At 45.3% G+C, this 17,805-nt stretch overlaps 1 protein-coding gene across 1 annotated transcript in view; it reads right to left on the bottom strand.

Moving 5' to 3' along the window:
* Window positions 1-17,805, bottom strand: part of LOC139536953 (ankycorbin-like) — an 85,602-nt gene that overhangs the window by 22,237 nt on the left and 45,560 nt on the right. Inside the window, exons 4-7 of the mRNA XM_071337720.1 lie at window positions 13,316-13,404; window positions 10,610-10,674; window positions 9,381-9,438; window positions 8,334-8,404 (exon numbers count right to left, since the gene is read on the bottom strand). Coding sequence (XP_071193821.1) covers window positions 8,334-8,404; window positions 9,381-9,438; window positions 10,610-10,674; window positions 13,316-13,404 — 283 coding nt within the window. The remainder of the gene's footprint in view (window positions 1-8,333; window positions 8,405-9,380; window positions 9,439-10,609; window positions 10,675-13,315; window positions 13,405-17,805) is intronic.

The raw sequence follows: 17,805 nt of genomic DNA, 5'->3' as shown, positions 1-17,805 counted from the left end.
CACACCTGTCCCCTATTTTGCCCTCTGATTAGAGTCCCTATTTCTCCCTCTGTTTTCCGCTCCTGTCCTTGTCGGATTCTTGTTTGATGTTTGCAGTTCCTGTGTCTTGTTCCGCCCTGTCGTGTTCTTTTACCTTCTTCAGATGCTGCGTGTGAGCAGGTGTCTATGTCAGCTACGGCCTGTGCCTTCCTGAAGCGACCTGCAGTCTGTGGTCGCGTCTCCAGTCGTTCCTCTCTATTGACGAGAGGATTTCAGTTTCCTGTTTTGGATTTCCATTGATTTATATCCAGGAGTATCATTATTTGTTTTATACTGGAATAAAGACTCTGTTACTATTACGTCGCTTTTGGGTCCTCATTCATCTGCATAACAGAAGAATCCGACCAAGAATGGACCCAGCGACTACGGATTCTCTCAACACTGCCGTCGAGTTCCAGGGAGCTATGCTCGGCAGACACGAGCAGGAATTGTTTGCTGCTCGTCATGCCGTTGAGACCCTGGCCGCTCAGGTCTCCGATCTCTCTGGACAGTTTCAGAGTCTTCGTCTCGTGCCACCAGCTACTTCCTGGTCTTCCGAGTCTCCGGAACCTAGGGTTAATAACCCACCATGTTACTCTGGGCAGCCCACTGAGTGTCGCTCCTTTCTCACCCAGTGTGATATTGTGTTCTCTCTCCAGCCCAACACGTACTCAAGAGAGAGAGCTCGGATCGCTTACGTCATATCACTCCTTACTGGTCGGGCTCGGGAGTGGGGCACAGCTATCTGGGAGGCAAGGGCTGAGTGTTCTAACGATTATCAGAACTTTAAAGAGGAGATGATACGGGTTTTTGATCGTTCAGTTTTTGGGAAGGAGGCTTCCAGGGCCCTGGCTTCCCTATGTCAAGGTGATCGATCCATAACGGATTACTCTATAGAGTTTCGCACTCTTGCTGCCTCCAGTGACTGGAACGAGCCGGCGTTGCTCGCTCGTTTTCTGGAGGGACTTCACGCTGAGGTTAAGGATGAGATTCTCTCCCGGGAGGTTCCTTCCAGCGTGGACTCTTTGATTGCACTCGCCATCCGCATAGAACGACGGATAGATCTTCGTCATCGAGCTCGTGGAAGAGAGCTCGCGTTAACGGTGCTTCCCCTCTCCGCATCTCAACCATCTCCTCCCACCGGCTCAGAGACTGAGCCCATGCAGCTGGGAGGTATTCGCATCTCGACTAAGGAGAGGGAACGGAGAATCACCAACCGCCTTTGCCTCTATTGCGGTTCTGCTGGACATTTTGTCATGTCATGTCCAGTAAAAGCCAGAGCTCATCAGTAAGCGGAGGGCTACTGGTGAGCGCTACTACTCAGGTCTCTCCATCAAGATCCTGTACTACCTTGTCGGTCCATCTACGCTGGACCGGTTCGGCTGCTTCCTGCAGTGCCTTGATAGACTCAGGGGCTGAGGGTTGTTTTATGGACGAAGCATGGGCTCGGAAACATGACATTCCTCTCAGACAGTTAGGGAAGCCCACGCCCATGTTCGCCTTAGATGGTAGTCCTCTCCCCAGTATCAGATGTGAGACACTACCTTTAACCCTCACAGTATCTGGTAACCACAGTGAGACCATTTCCTTTTTGATTTTTCGTTCACCTTTTACACCTGTTGTTTTGGGTCATCCCTGGCTAGTATGTCATAATCCTTCTATTAATTGGTCTAGTAATTCTATTCTATCCTGGAACGTTTCTTGTCATGTGAAGTGTTTAATGTCTGCTATCCCTCCTGTGTCTTCTGTCCCCTCTACTCAGGAGGAACCTGGTGATTTGACAGGAGTGCCGGAGGAATATCATGATCTGCGCACGGTCTTCAGTCGGTCCAGAGCCAGCTCCCTTCCTCCTCACCGGTCTTATGATTGTTGTATTGATCTCCTTCCGGGGACCACTCCCCCTCGGGGTAGACTATACTCTCTGTCGGCTCCCGAACGTAAGGCTCTCGAGGATTATCTGTCTGTTTCTCTCGACGCCGGTACCGTGGTGCCTTCTTCCTCTCCCGCCGGAGCGGGATTTTTCTTTGTTAAGAAGAAGGACGGTACTCTGCGCCCCTGCGTGGATTATCGAGGGCTGAATGACATAACGGTTAAGAATCGTTATCCGCTTCCCCTTATGTCGTCAGCCTTCGAGATTTTGCAGGGAGCCAGGTGCTTTACTAAGTTGGACCTTCGTAACGCTTACCATCTCGTACGCATCAGAGAGGGGGACGAGTGGAAAACGGCGTTTAACACTCCGTTAGGGCATTTTGAATACCGGGTTCTGCCGTTCGGTCTCGCTAATGCTCCAGCTGTCTTTCAGGCATTAGTTAATGATGTACTGAGAGACATGCTGAACATTTTTGTTTTCGTTTACCTTGACGATATCCTGATTTTTTCACCGTCACTCGAGATTCATGTTCAGCACGTTCGACGTGTACTCCAGCGCCTTTTAGAGAATTGTCTCTACGTGAAGGCTGAGAAGTGCGCCTTTCATGTCTCCTCTGTCACTTTTCTCGGTTCTGTTATTTCCGCTGAAGGCATTCAGATGGATCCCGCTAAGGTCCAGGCTGTCAGCGATTGGCCCGTCCCTAAGTCACGTGTCGAGTTGCAGCGTTTTCTCGGTTTCGCTAATTTCTATCGGCGTTTCATTCGTAATTTCGGTCAAGTGGCTGCCCCTCTCACCGCTCTGACTTCTGTCAAGACTTGCTTTAAGTGGTCCGGTTCCGCCCAGGGAGCTTTTGATCTCCTCAAGAAGCGTTTTACATCCGCTCCTATCCTTGTTACTCCTGACGTCACTAAACAATTCATTGTCGAGGTTGACGCTTCAGAGGTGGGCGTGGGAGCCATTCTGTCTCAGCGCTTCCAGTCTGACGATAAGGTCCATCCTTGCGCTTACTTTTCTCATCGCCTGTCGCCATCGGAACGCAACTATGATGTGGGTAACCGCGAACTGCTCGCCATCCGCTTAGCCATAGGCGAATGGCGACAGTGGTTGGAGGGGGCGACCGTCCCTTTTGTCGTTTGGACTGACCATAAGAACCTTGAGTACATCCGTTCGGCCAAACGACTTAATGCACGTCAAGCTCGTTGGGCGTTGTTTTTCGCTCGTTTCGAGTTCGTGATTTCCTATCGTCCGGGAAATAAGAACACCAAGCCTGATGCCTTATCCCGTCTCTTTAGTTCTTCTGTGGCTTCTACCGACCCCGAGGGGATTCTCCCTGAAGGGCGTGTTGTCGGGTTGACTGTCTGGGGAATTGAGAGACAGGTAAAGCAAGCACTCACTCACACTGCGTCGCCGCGCGCTTGTCCTAGTAACCTTCTGTTCGTTCCTGTCTCTACTCGTCTGGCTGTTCTTCAGTGGGCTCACTCTGCCAAGTTAGCTGGCCACCCCGGCGTTCGGGGTACGCTTGCTTCTATTCGCCAGCGGTTTTGGTGGCCTACTCAGGAGCGGGACACGCGTCGTTTCGTGGCTGCTTGTTCGGACTGCGCGCAGACTAAGTCAGGTAACTCTCCTCCTGCCGGTCGTCTCAGACCGCTTCCCATTCCTTCTCGACCATGGTCTCACATCGCCTTAGACTTTATTACCGGTCTGCCTTCGTCTGCGGGGAAGACTGTGATTCTTACGGTTATCGATAGGTTCTCTAAGGCGGCACATTTCATTCCCCTCGCTAAGCTTCCTTCCGCTAAGGAGACGGCACAAATCATCATTGAGAATGTGTTCAGAATTCATGGCCTCCCGTTAGACGCCGTTTCAGACAGAGGTCCGCAATTCACGTCACAGTTTTGGAGGGAGTTCTGTCGTTTGATTGGTGCTTCCGTCAGTCTCTCTTCCGGGTTTCATCCCCAGTCTAACGGTCAAGCAGAAAGGGCCAATCAGTCGATTGGTCGCATTTTACGCAGCCTTTCGTTTCGAAACCCTGCGTCTTGGGCAGAACAGCTCCCCTGGGCTGAGTACGCTCACAACTCGCTTCCTTCGTCTGCTACCGGGCTGTCCCCGTTTCAGAGTAGTCTTGGCTACCAGCCTCCTCTGTTTTCGTCCCAGCTCGCCGAGTCCAGCGTTCCCTCCGCTCAGGCTTTTGTCCAACGTTGTGAGCGCACCTGGAGGAGGGTCAGGTCTGCACTTTGCCGTTACAGGGCGCAGACTGTGAGAGCCGCCAATAAGCGTAGGATTAAGAGTCCTAGGTATTGTCGCGGTCAGAGAGTGTGGCTTTCCACTCGTAACCTTCCCCTTACGACAGCTTCTCGCAAGTTGACTCCGCGGTTCATTGGTCCGTTCCGTGTCTCTCAGGTCGTCAATCCTGTCGCTGTGCGACTGCTTCTTCCGCAACATCTTCGTCGCGTCCACCCTGTCTTCCATGTCTCCTGTGTCAAGCCTTTTCTTCGCGCCCCCGTTCGTCTTCCCTCCCCCCCCCCCGTCCTTGTCGAGGGCGCTCCTATTTACAAGGTACGGAAGATCATGGACATGCGTTCTCGGGGACGTGGTCACCAGTACTTAGTGGATTGGGAGGGTTACGGTCCTGAGGAGAGGAGTTGGGTTCCATCTCGGGACGTGCTGGACCGTTCGTTGATCGATGATTTCCTTCGTTGCCGCCAGGGTTCCTCCTCGAGTGCGCCAGGAGGCGCTCGGTGAGTGGGGGGGTACTGTCATGTTTTGTCTTTGATCATGTCTTGTCCCTGTGCTTCCCTCTGCTGGTCTTATTAGGTTCTTTCTCTTTCTCTCTCTCTATCGTTCCGTTCATGCTCCCAGCTGTTTCTCATTCTCCCTACGACCTCATTTACTCTTTCACACCTGTCCCCTATTTTGCCCTCTGATTAGAGTCCCTATTTCTCCCTCTGTTTTCCGCTCCTGTCCTTGTCGGATTCTTGTTTGATGTTTGCAGTTCCTGTGTCTTGTTCCGCCCTGTCGTGTTCTTTTACCTTCTTCAGATGCTGCGTGTGAGCAGGTGTCTATGTCAGCTACGGCCTGTGCCTTCCTGAAGCGACCTGCAGTCTGTGGTCGCGTCTCCAGTCGTTCCTCTCTATTGACGAGAGGATTTCAGTTTCCTGTTTTGGATTTCCATTGATTTATATCCAGGAGTATCATTATTTGTTTTATACTGGAATAAAGACTCTGTTACTATTACGTCGCTTTTGGGTCCTCATTCATCTGCATAACAATAACAGTGTTCATTGCTATTTTAGGACCAGGGAGGATCGATAAGAACCCACAGATTGATTGGAGAGGGTTTTTTCATCTACACTACAGCACACAAGTGCTTATTCTTATACTTCTGCAACAAAAGCTAACAGCTTTGATTGCGCCAAATGGATTCCTTTGTTAACAAAATAGTTTTCTAATTCCTATCTTGTTGTGTGTATAATTTTCTCTCAGGTGTTATAAACTTGGTAATGCAGGATTTGAGAAACGTTTAAAACAATCAAGTATGGAGGATTTTATGTAACACGAACCCTCACTAAAGGAAGAGTATGATTCTCTATGGCAGAGTTGAATCAGAGGTTCTGAATGTGCTGTATTGGTTATTTAAGCAATAAGGCCCGAGGGGGTGTGGTATATGGCCAATATAACAGGGCTAAGGCTGTTCTTCTGCACGACGCAATGCGGAGTACCTGGACACAGCCCTTAGCCATGGTATATTGGCCATATATCACAAACCCCCGATGTGCGTAATTGCTATTATAAACTGGTTACCAACTTAATTAGAGCAGTTAAAATAAATGTTTTGTCGTACCTGTGGTATACGGTCTGAATATACCCTGGCTGTCAGCCAATCAGCATTCAGGGCTCAAACCACCCAGTTCATAATACCAAGTTATACATTCTTAAACATGTATCTCCATGTTAGATTACTGGATCAGAATAACTGTTAAAAAAAATATTTAAAAAAACATAAAAGTCCTCACAGCTCTTTTTACGACCCCTGTGCTGCAATGAATGTAATTGGGGGAAAAACATGAGCATTTTTACATGTGGATGAATGTGTGCTGGGAGAGTTGGTCAGTGAAGCTGGTGAGAGGGAGGGAGACATCTTGTACAGCAGGGATGTGGCCTCACGCATCCCAAAGAGGAGGAGGAAAAACAACACAGAGCTGAAAGAAACCACAGACATGTAACCTCGCCCCAATGGAGACCACAAGTTTGCGGCTACTAGGGCTGACCCCATTTAGTCGGCTGGTCGATTGTTTGGCCGATAGGCTGTTGGTCGACCGAGATTGTAAAATCTATTCTGGAGAGGACTGCGCAAAGAGATCCAGACGGAGTTGGCGTGTCGGGAGGACAACCTATCCGTGGATGCACTCATCGCGATGGCCATCCGTCTAGATAACCTTCTTCGGGAGCGCCAGTGCCCACCTGGCCACTCGCCTCCCTCCTTTGGCCATCCAGAGAGAGAGCCTGAATCCATGAAGATATGGTCCACACACCTCCCTGCAGCAGAGCTGCGTCGCCTGAGGCAGCTGGGGCTCTGTGCATATTGTGATAAGGAGGGGCACTAACTTCAGCGATGTCTGGTACGTCCCAGCCCGGGATCCATAAGAGCAGAGGGGCGGTCATCTGATCATCCGACTCCCAGGAAAGGCGTAAGTACTCCATCATCATACTTTTCCACAAAACAGCTCCTGGTTCCCATTTCACTGGTTGGGTGTCCCACATGTGTTGTTTCTACCGCTCTAGTGGATTCCAGTGCCGCAGGGAACTTCATCGACCAGGCCCTCGTCTCCTTTATGAAACTCTCCTCGTACCCGCTCTCCTCTCCTTTTCCGGTCCTCGCTCTGGATAATCAACCAGTGGGATCCGGCATTATCACCCATGTCACAGCACCACTCACCTTCACCATGGGATCCATGCACCAGGAGAGCCTTCCCTTCCTCATCATCACCGCACCAATGCACAAAGTCCTGCTCGGCCTCCCGTGGCTCCTTCGTCATGATCCCACCATCTCCTGGTTGAGGATGGAAATAACCAACTGGTCACCCGGATGCCAGAAGACCTGCTTTCCCTTGTCCTGCGGTTCAACGTCGGTTGAGAGTCCTGTGGTTGCCCTCCAGCCCGACATCCCGAAGGTTTACCAGGATCTTTAGGAGGCTTTCTCCAAGACTCAAGCCACCTGTCTCCCTCCTCATCGCCCCTGGGACTGTGCCATCGACTTTCTTAAAGGCTCTGCGACACTGCGCAGCCGCGTCTACCCTCTGTCGGTGGCTGAGACAGAGGCCATGGAGGAGTACATACAGAAGGCTCTCCAGCAGGGTTTGCACACATAATACTCATGCAAGGCTTGCTCCTATACCCTCCTTTTTCTTGATTTCCAGTAGTTTCCACAACTAAGTCAAATGTCTTCCACAGATCTGACTTCCACATTCCCTCCTGAGCAACCAGTAAACATTTGCCCATTTCAAGTTTATTTTTCACATGCTCCGCATACATTTTGCTGTCACGTGTTACTGTGTTTGAGGGTTTGTAATAATCCATTTACTGATGTCAGGCCCTATTGGTCACATGCATGCGATGGTTTACATGTTTCACGTAAAGAGAGCAAGGGTTGAGGGGATAGGGAATGTTTTTCCTAAACAAATTAGGGATTTCGGAAACAGAACTTTTCAGTCAGAAACAAATAAGAAACTAAATGGCTGAAATGATGTTGCAGCTTTAGCATGGACAGTGCAATACACTTGCTGTGCTGTGGTGCCTTTTAGCTGCAGTAGGGAGGAGAGCGAGACAACGTGCGCCAGTCACACAGTCATTCGTTGTCATTCATTGTCATTTTTTTTAACACAGTGTGACCATTGGGCTCTTTCTTGAGTCATTTGTGTTTCTTAATTATTTAATCAAACAGTGTGCTTAAAGCATCAGACAAGCATATGTAGGCAATTTTATTCAAACACATAGGGTGTGTCTGTCTATATATGGACAAATAAGTTTAAACATTTCAACCAATCGATTGGTCAAGAGACAGGATGACTCTCGGTCAACCAAGATTTTTTTTAGTTGGGGACGCAGCCCAGCTACCACAACACAAATACGCAATGCATGCCTCTCACACACAGCAAACCCACATCAAACACACAGTTAACACCACAATAACATGACATCAACCCAAGAAACATACACTCACATGCACACCCCCACACAGTCAGTCATTCAGAGGATGTTAGTTTGTTTGTCATGTTTAAGGCACAGCAGAACCAGTACAATAGGACTGCTGCATGCTGCATTTATGTGGAAGTATTTTCCCTATTTCTTTAGTTTGAGTTGAAGACCTTCAAATAAGCCCTATACAAACAATTACTTTAAACTGAATGAGGGAACTGGACTGTATCTGATTGAATGGCATACATACCATGTCTCTGACGTTCACCGGACACTTGCGCTCACATAAGGTTTGGACAATCACAATGTTTCCACTGGCAGCTGAGGGAGAAAATAAGAGAATCATTAGAACTCCTAAAATGTCTTGTCTACCATGGAGTTATATATGGCACTAATACAAAACGACATGTCAAAGATCTCCCACAGGAGCCAGGCATGACTACTTCTATAGCCGTTCATTGCCTGAATAGAACTCCACTGTGTCCAACATGGTGGAATTATCCTACAGTTGTTCATAGCTGGAAGTTGGAACCCTGGAGATAATTAGGCAGAACCTGGCAGTAGAGAGTCTCCTGTGTAATTGATATGGTCCCTTTATACAGTTCTCTTTGATCCAGGTCTTTCATCCAAAGATAAAAGCATCCCCTGCCGGCTGAAAGCTCTCTAAAATGGTAGGAAACTCTCCAGTACGCCTCCAATTTCACAAACACTAACAGTTGGAACAGCACTCCTGTATCTAATATCTGTCTAACTAAGTTGCCTATTCATTGACTAGTGTCACAGTGAGTGTACAGCGAAAGATGTTCTTCTTTGAGCCATTCAAGAGTACAGTACATGTATGGTTCACTCCAGGCTTAGAAAAATTCCTGTCATCTACTGTACGGAGACACATAATGGGTAGTCTGGTGTTAGAGCTGCAGCTAATCTTCTGTAATCATAAGCAGGCCTTTTAGCTGAGGTACAGCAGGGTGCAATGGATGGATGGTGAGATAGATTGGTACTGTCATAGTTGCAGCTGGAGGACCGCAACTGAAAGAGGGGAATGGGGATCAGGTGCTTAGTAGATTCGCTATCTGCTGCTTTGCGTCTAAGAAGAAGAATCATTGAGACGTGTTATCCTCCTAGTTTGATGGGTGTCAACTTAAGTAATACAAATTAATCTAATTTCAGGTTGAATCTTTAATTAATGGTTAAATTACAATTTCCCAGCCATAACTTTTCATACTTTTATGTAGGCATTATAGAGCCCTTAATCATAGGTATAACACTCATTAAGTTATTTCTAACCAAGTCTTACCTGCATGGTGAAGAGCTGTCTTCCCTGAGCAGTCCAGAGCATCCAACACACATTTACTCTGGTGGGAAAACACAGGTTTAGGTCAACATCTATATGACCATATACATTTTTTTATCACTGTGATGGTTGATCTGAAAAATGTGACTGAGCCTTAATGAACTGTGTTTGCTAAGAGTATGTCAGATGTTTTTGAGATGCATTTTAATTTGGAGTTAATGAGAGTGCCCTTGCATCGGATTTCTGACTGTGTGTCAAGTCAATCTGTATGGGCAATGGCTTAGCTGGCCATTAATTTGACAGGTATTACCAGAGAGGGAAGGATATGTATTACATCTGACTTCAGCTTCCCAACTGTTCAGAAAATGTTCTCAATCTCAGCATAGATAGACATAAAATTAACCCACTGAAAATAGGCTACATATCATCTAAAAAATAGCCTTAGTACATAATTGCTACACCAAAGCTTTGAATTGCATGTACCACAGAGCTGCTCAAAAAGTTAGATCCATTCTCTAAACAAGGTATAAGGATGACTGATATTAGCATTGAGTAGATGAAACCATTCACTCAGATCATATTAAGAGTCAGCGATTCTGATTGATGGCTAAGTATAATCTTGTATGGACAGTGAGTGTGGTGCAGCCTTGAGTCTGACAGCTTCATAAATCATTTTATCCACACAGTTATGACATGCTGAATAATACTAACTAACAACAGTTCATGCACAGATTATGTATTCTTAATATTTGAACTACACAAAACTCCCTGAACTACAATAGGACTTGAACCAGCTGTCCACTGTACTGTACTGTACTGTACTGTTTTCCACAGGCTATCAATATTGCTCCTGCAGAAGCCTTTTATAGTGTGATCTTATGTATGGCTAAACTGAGGTCATATCAGGGTTGTGTGGAAGATAGAGAGGAGGGCATGTGTTAGATCAGCAGATACACTAGGACAGACAGGAGGATCACCAGACAGAACACAGACAGATATCACATGCCTCCCATCACAAGACTGTGTTACAGTCAGTCAGTGAACCCATCTTCACAATGGTCAGAGTACATTTTTAAATTGTGATTCAACAACAAGCACAACTGTTTTAGCTCTCCGGCATAGAAATGACCTACCCAAGAACAAATCAATGGCTTCATCCGATACAGTCAGTGAGTGAGTTATCGGTCACTATTTATGTTTGCAGTTTCATTCATTCAGTAGCTCCATCTTACCTGTATAAGGTTTTTGGCACACTCCTGATGGTTGTTTTTGGCAGCGAGGTGTAAAGCACTAAAACCTGAGGAGAAAAAGACATCCAGGTAAGACATATTTTCGTTGCATTCAACTCCCAAGTACAAATCAAATCAAACTTTATTTGCCACATGCGCCGAATACAACAAGTGTAGACTTTACCATGAAATGCTTACTTACAAGCCCTTAAACCAACAGTGCAGTTCAAGAAGAAGAAAAAATGTACCAAGTAGGCTAAAAATAAAAAGCAATGATAAAAAGTAACACAATAAGAATAACAATAATGAGGCTATATACAGGGGCACCGGTACCGAGTCAGTGTGCGGGGGTACAGGCAGTTGAGGTAATCTGTACATGTAGGTGGTGGCGAAGTGCCCATGCATAGGTAACAAACAAACAGCGAGTAGCAGAAGTGTACAAGAGGGGGGGTCAATCTAAATTGTCCAGCTGCGATTTTTATGCAAATTATTTACTTAAAAATCATACAATGTGATTTTCTGGATTTTTGTTTTAAATGCCGTCTCTCACAGTTGAAGTGTACCTATGATAAAAATTACAGACCTCTACATGCTTTGTAAGTAGGAAAACCTGCAAAATCGGCAGTGTTTCAAATACTTGTTCTCCCCACTGTAGGTGTTCCTTTTGTCCAGGTGAGAAAGGGCAGTGTGGAGCGCAATAGAGATTGCATCATCTGTAGATCTGTTAGGGCGGTATGCAAATTGGGGTGGGTCTAGGGTTTCTGGGATAACGGTCTTGATGTCAGCCCTGACAATCCTTTCAAAGCAATTCATGGCCACAGACATGAGTGCTATGGGTTGGTAGTCATTTAGGCAGGTTATATCCAGGTGAGAAAGGGCGGTGTGGAGTGCGATTACATATCTGCAACCACTAGCAGTCATGTCTGTAAACACTATCAGTCATATCTATAACCACTAGCAGTCATGTCTGTAACCACTAGCAGTCATATCTGTAACCACTAGCAGTCATATCTATAACCACTAGGAGTCATATCTGTAACCACTAGCAGTCATATCTGTAACCACTAGCAGTCATGTCTGTAACCACTAGCAGTCATATCTATAACCACTAGCAGTCATGTCTGTAACCACTAGCAGTCATATCTGTAACCACTAGCCTCTAACCACTAGCAGTCATATCTGTAACCACTAGCAGTCATATCTATAACCACTAGCAGTCATATCTGTAACCAATAGCAGTTAAATCTGTAACCACTAGCAGTCATGTCTGTAACCACTAGCAGTCATGTCTGTAACCACTAGCAGTCATATCTGTAACCAATAGCCTCTAACCACTAGCAGTCATATCTATAACCACTAGCAGTCAAATCTGCAACCACTATCAGTCATGTCTGTAACCACTAGCAGTCATATCTGTAACCACTAGCAGTCATGTCTGTAACCACTAGCAGTCATATCTGTAACCACTAGCAGTCATATCTGTAACCACTAGCAGTCATGTCTGTAACCACTAGCAGTCATATCTGTAACCACTAGCAGTCATATCTGTAACAACTAGCAATCATTTCTGTACCACTATCAGTCATATCTGTAACCACTAGCAGTCATATCTGTAACCACTAGCAGTCATATCTGTAACCACTAGCAGTCATATCTATAACCACTATCAGTCATATATGTAACCACTAGCAGTCATATCTGTAACCACTAGCAGTCATATCTGTAACCACTAGCATCATATCTATAACCACTAGCAGTCATATCTGTAACCACTAGCAGTCATATCTGTTACCACTAGCAGTAATATCTGTAACCACTAGCAGTCATATCTGTAACAACTAGCAATCATTTCTGTACCACTAGCAGTCATATCTGTAACCACTAGCAGTCATGTCTGTAACCACTAGCAGTCATATCTGTAACCACTAGCAGTCATATCTGTAACCACTAGCAGTCATGTCTGTAACCACTAGCAGTCATATCTGTAACCACTAGCAGTCATATCTGTAACAACTAGCAATCATTTCTGTACCACTATCAGTCATATCTGTAACCACTAGCAGTCATATCTGTAACCACTAGCAGTCATATCTGTAACCACTAGCAGTCATATCTATAACCACTATCAGTCATATCTGTAACCACTAGCAGTCATATCTGTAACCACTAGCAGTAAAATCATACTTGAGAAAAGTTTTTGGGCAGATTAGTTCTACAGGGAATGTTCACCTACAGTATGCTCAGGATATATTCACATTATGTAAATAGCTCTGCCTTCAAATATTCATCTGGATCTCAAATCAAAACAAACTTTATTTGTTACTCGCGCTGAATAAAACAGGTGTCGACCTTACCGTGAAATGCTTACTCACAAGCCTTTAAAAAACAAATCAGTTCAAGAAATAGCAACAAAAAAAATAAAAATAAACTAAAGTAAAAAATTATAAAAAGTAACACAATAAAATAACAATAACGAGGATATATACAGGGGCTACCGGTACAAAGTAAATGTGCGGGGGTACAGGTTAGTCGAGGTAATTTGTACATGCAGGTAGGGGTAAAGTGACTATGCATAGATAATAAACAGTGAGTAGCATCAGTTTAAAAGCAAATGGGGGGGGGGGGGGGGGGGGTGTCAATGCAAATAGTCCGGGTGGCCATTTGATTCATTGTTGGGCAGGCACAGTACCAGGTTTGTAGTCCACTAACCTGAGGCATCTATGACAGATGTGTCCGCTCCATGGGCCAGCATGACTGCCAGACATTCAGTTTGACCACGGGTGGCAGCCACATGGAGACTGTATGGGGAGAGAGAGACAGCACAGAGCAACAACATGATCAGTCTAACAGAAGGGAGATTCAACAGGTCATTGGATGAATAAACAGAAAGTACAGCAATCAATTCTGAAAAAAGAAATCCCTACAATTCCTTCTACAAAAAGAAAATAAAGGTCATTGACATCGGTCAATTTAATTTTCACTGGCTAGATCTGCTTCTTTAAGGTGGAAACATCAAGAAAAGGTTAAGTAGTGTGGGGACTATTGAATTCTGTGCTAGAGAATGAGTTTATTCAGCATTCGCCAATGTACTGATTATGTTCTGAGCTTTGCCTTTCGCATGTGTTGTTAGAACAGGGTTAGTGCACTGCTGTGGATCAATGAGCATTGCTCTCTAGGCCATCACGCAGACTCACAGAGCTAACACACACACAGAGCTAACACAGGCAGCCGGGTGACCCATAGGACCACTCCACTGAAGAACATGAAAACAGAGCAATGACCACTGCTATAGAGGATGTCTTCACTACACTGAACAGACATTGAAACAGGAAACAGCATAGCAGATTTGGAAGAGAAAGCAAAACCATTTCTTCCAAATAGTTGTTGTCACCTATTTAATGAACAGGGATTATCTAATATAGGAATACTGAGATAAGCAAGTGTTTAGACTATTTCATTGACCTTTCTCATGAAATGTATTCCCCTCAGAATGGAAAGCAATTTAAAACACACTTGCCTGAAGAACATGTTTGATATGCCTGGCACAGACCGATAACTTTCAGGAGTAATTCAGTATTCTACAACAGCTTCCTCAGATAGCCCATATTTCAACACCAATTACACTTCCTCAAGTACATCAACTGCAAGGTCCATGCAGGGAATTGTAATCTGCTTTACCAAATTTCTATCAGCATGTTAAATGTGCAACCAGAGGGAAAAAACTCTAGACCACCTTTACTCCACGCACAGAGATGCATACAAAGCTCTCCCTCGCCCTTCATTTGGCAAATCTGACCATAATTATATCCTCCTGATTCCTGCTTACAAGCAAAAATTAAAGTAGGAAGCACCAGTGACTCGGTCAATAAAAAAGTGGTCAGATGAAGCAGATGCTAAGCTACAGGACTGTTTTGCGAGCACAGACTGGAATATGTTCTGGGATTCTTCCGATGGCATTGAGGAGCACGCCACATCAGTCATTGGCTTCATCAATAAGTGCATCGATGACGTCGTCCCCACAGTGGCCGTACGTATATACCCCAACCAGAAGCAATGTATTACAGGCAAACATCCGCATTGAGCTAAAGGCTAGAGCTGCCACTTTCAAGGAGTGGGACTTTAACCTGGAAGCTTATAAGAAATCCTGCAATGCCCTCTGACGAACCATCAAACAGGCAAAGTGTCAATACAGGACTAAGATCGAATCGTACTACACCGGCTCTGAAGCTCGTCGGATGTGGCAGGGCTTGCAAACAATTACAGACTACCAAGGGAAGCACACTCGAGAGCTGCCCAGTGACACGAGTCTACCAGACGAGCAAAACTACTTCTATGCTCGCTTTGAGGGAAATAACACTGAAACATGCATGAGAGCACCAGCTGTTCTAGCCGATGTGAGTAAGACCTTTAAACAGGTCAACATTCACAAGACGGATTACCAGAACGTGTACTGTGAGCATGCACAACTAAATGGCAAATGTCTTCACTGACATTGTCTTCATTTTGTCTTCATTTTCAACCTCTCCCTGTCCAAGTGTGTAATACCAACATGCTTTAAGCACACCACCATAGTCCCTGTGCCCAAGAACACTAAGGTAACCTGCCGAAATGACTACCGACCCATAGCACTTACGTCTGTAGCCCTGAAGTGCTTTGAAAGGATGGTCATGGCTCACATCAACACCATTATCCCGGAAACCCTAGACCCACCCCAATTTGCATACCGCCCTAACAGATCCACAGATGATGCAATCTCTATTGCACTCCACAATGCCCTTTCCCACCTGGACAAAAGGAACACCTATGTGAGAATGCTGTTCATTGACTACAGCTCAGCATTCAACACCATAGTGCCCTCAAAGCTCCCTGTTCACTCATGACTGCACAGTCAGGCACGACTCCAACACCATCATTCATTTTGCTGACGACACAACAGTGGTAGGCCTGATCACCGACAATGACGAGACAGCCTACAGGGAGGAGGTCAGACCCCTTGCCGTGTGGTGCCAGGACAACAACCTCTCCCTCAACGTGATCAAGACAAAGGAGATGATCGTGGACTACAGGATAAAGAGGACCGAGCACGCCCCCATTCTCATTGACGGGGCTGCAGTGGAGTAGGTTGAGAGCTTCAAGTTCATTGGTGTACACATCACCAACAAACTAAAATGGTCCAAGCACACCAAGACAGTCGTGAAGAGGGCACGACAAAACCTATTCCCCCTCAGGAGACTGAAAAGATTTGGCATGGGTCCTCAGATCATCAAAAGGTTCTACAGCTGCACCATCGAGAGCATCCTGACTGGTTGCATCACTGCCTGGTATGGCAACTGCTCGGCCTCCGACCGCAAGGCACTATAGAGGGTAGTGCGTACGGCACAGTACATCACTGGGACCAAGCTTCCTGCCATCCAGGACCTCTATACCAGGTGGTGTCAGAGGAAGGCCCTAAAAATTGTCAAAGACTCCAGTCACCCTAGTCATAGACTGTTCTCTCTGCTACTTGCACATGACCATCTGATGATTTATCACTCCAGTGTTAATCTGCTAAATTGTAATTATTCGCTCCTATGGCCTATTTATTGCCTACCTCCTCATGCCTTTTGCACACAATGTATATAGACCCATTTTTTCCCTACTGTGTTATTGACTTGTTTATTGTTTACTCCATGTGTAACTCTGTGTTGTTGTCTGTTCACACTGCTATGCTTTATCTTGGCCAGGTCGCAGTTGTAAATGAGAACTTGTTCTCAACTAGCCTACCTGGTTAAATAAAGGTTAAATATTTTTTTATTTTTTTTAAATACCGCATGGCAAGCGGTACCGGAGCGCCAAGTCTAGGTCCAAGAGGCTTCTAAATAGCTTCTAGCCCTAAGCCATAAAACTCCTGAACATCTAATCAAATGACTACACAGACTATTTGCATTGCCCCCCCCCCGTCTTTTACACCGCTGCTACTCTCTGTTATTATCTATGCATAGTCACTTTAATAACTCTACCTACATGTACATATTACCTCAATTACCTCGACTAACCGGTGCCCGCGCACATTGACTCTGTACCGGTACGCCCTGTATATAGCCTCGCTATTGTTATTTTACTGCTGCTCTTCAACTACTTGTTACTTTTATTTCTTATTCTTATTCGTATTTTTTAAACCACATTGTTGGTTAGGGGCTTGTAAGTAAGCATTTCACTGTAAGGTCTACACCTGTTGTATTCAGCGCATGTGACTAATACAATTGAATTTGATTTTATATTATGATTCATTTATAATAACAAGCACTAGTGGAAGGACACAATTTAACTCCTAGAAGACAATAAATCAGTATTAATTAATGATGATGTCTTTGTTCTTGCAATAACACATCATGCAATGAATGGAATTAGGCACATTTTCCTAATGATTCAGACTACATTGGTGACGTGCATGATTCCTGTGTTTTTGTCTAATTGTCTGTGTGTGTGCATGTGTGTTTTGTAATAATAATCATGAAATGTATTGTGCTTTTAGACACCAGCAGTTTCCATACATTCCAATCATTATCCACAAATTCTCCATGGTGACACTGGCTGTTTACGAAGCATGTTGGCATTTATTGGGATGACTCATGTATTGGAGGCAGCTCTGCAGGGTAGTCACTAGCCATACAATCTGAGTTTAACCTTAATTAACCACACTGCTAACTTAATTCCTAATTTTTGTTTTCATGATTTTTAACAACAATTTTTAACAATATATAGCCAATTTTGGCCCATCTAGAGGAAATCGCTCAGTGCTGCCTCTAGGACAAGATTCATCCCAATAAATGTCAACCTGCATTTGGGAATGCCATGCCAGTCAGTGTGTGTCCTTCTGGGAAACCTGGGAAGGTCAGGGATGTAAACAATGGTCTCTTCGTACGGGTGACTTAAAAGACACATTGTGTGGCTGCCCATTGTGAGCGATTCCCCCTCAAAGTAAATCACTAAATATATCTAGGTCAGTGGTGTTGACTTTCACTAGTCTCTGGCAGTGCAGCTCTATCTGTAGCAGTCAGAAAGAGGTCAAACATGAACATTATCAGGTCCAGTTAGGAAGCATGGCGGTCACATCCATTCAGAGCCTATAGAAATCAGGAAAATATCAGGACACAATCATGCTGTGTAATAATTGGGAGCTTCTTAAACACACAAAGGAGACCATGCCTACTGTACAT

Source organism: Salvelinus alpinus, chromosome 1 (genome assembly GCF_045679555.1).
Source record: "Salvelinus alpinus chromosome 1, SLU_Salpinus.1, whole genome shotgun sequence".
Lineage (NCBI taxonomy): Eukaryota > Metazoa > Chordata > Actinopteri > Salmoniformes > Salmonidae > Salvelinus > Salvelinus alpinus.
Note: the sequence above shows the minus strand (reverse complement) of the source record. Positions and strands in the feature narration are given on the sequence as shown.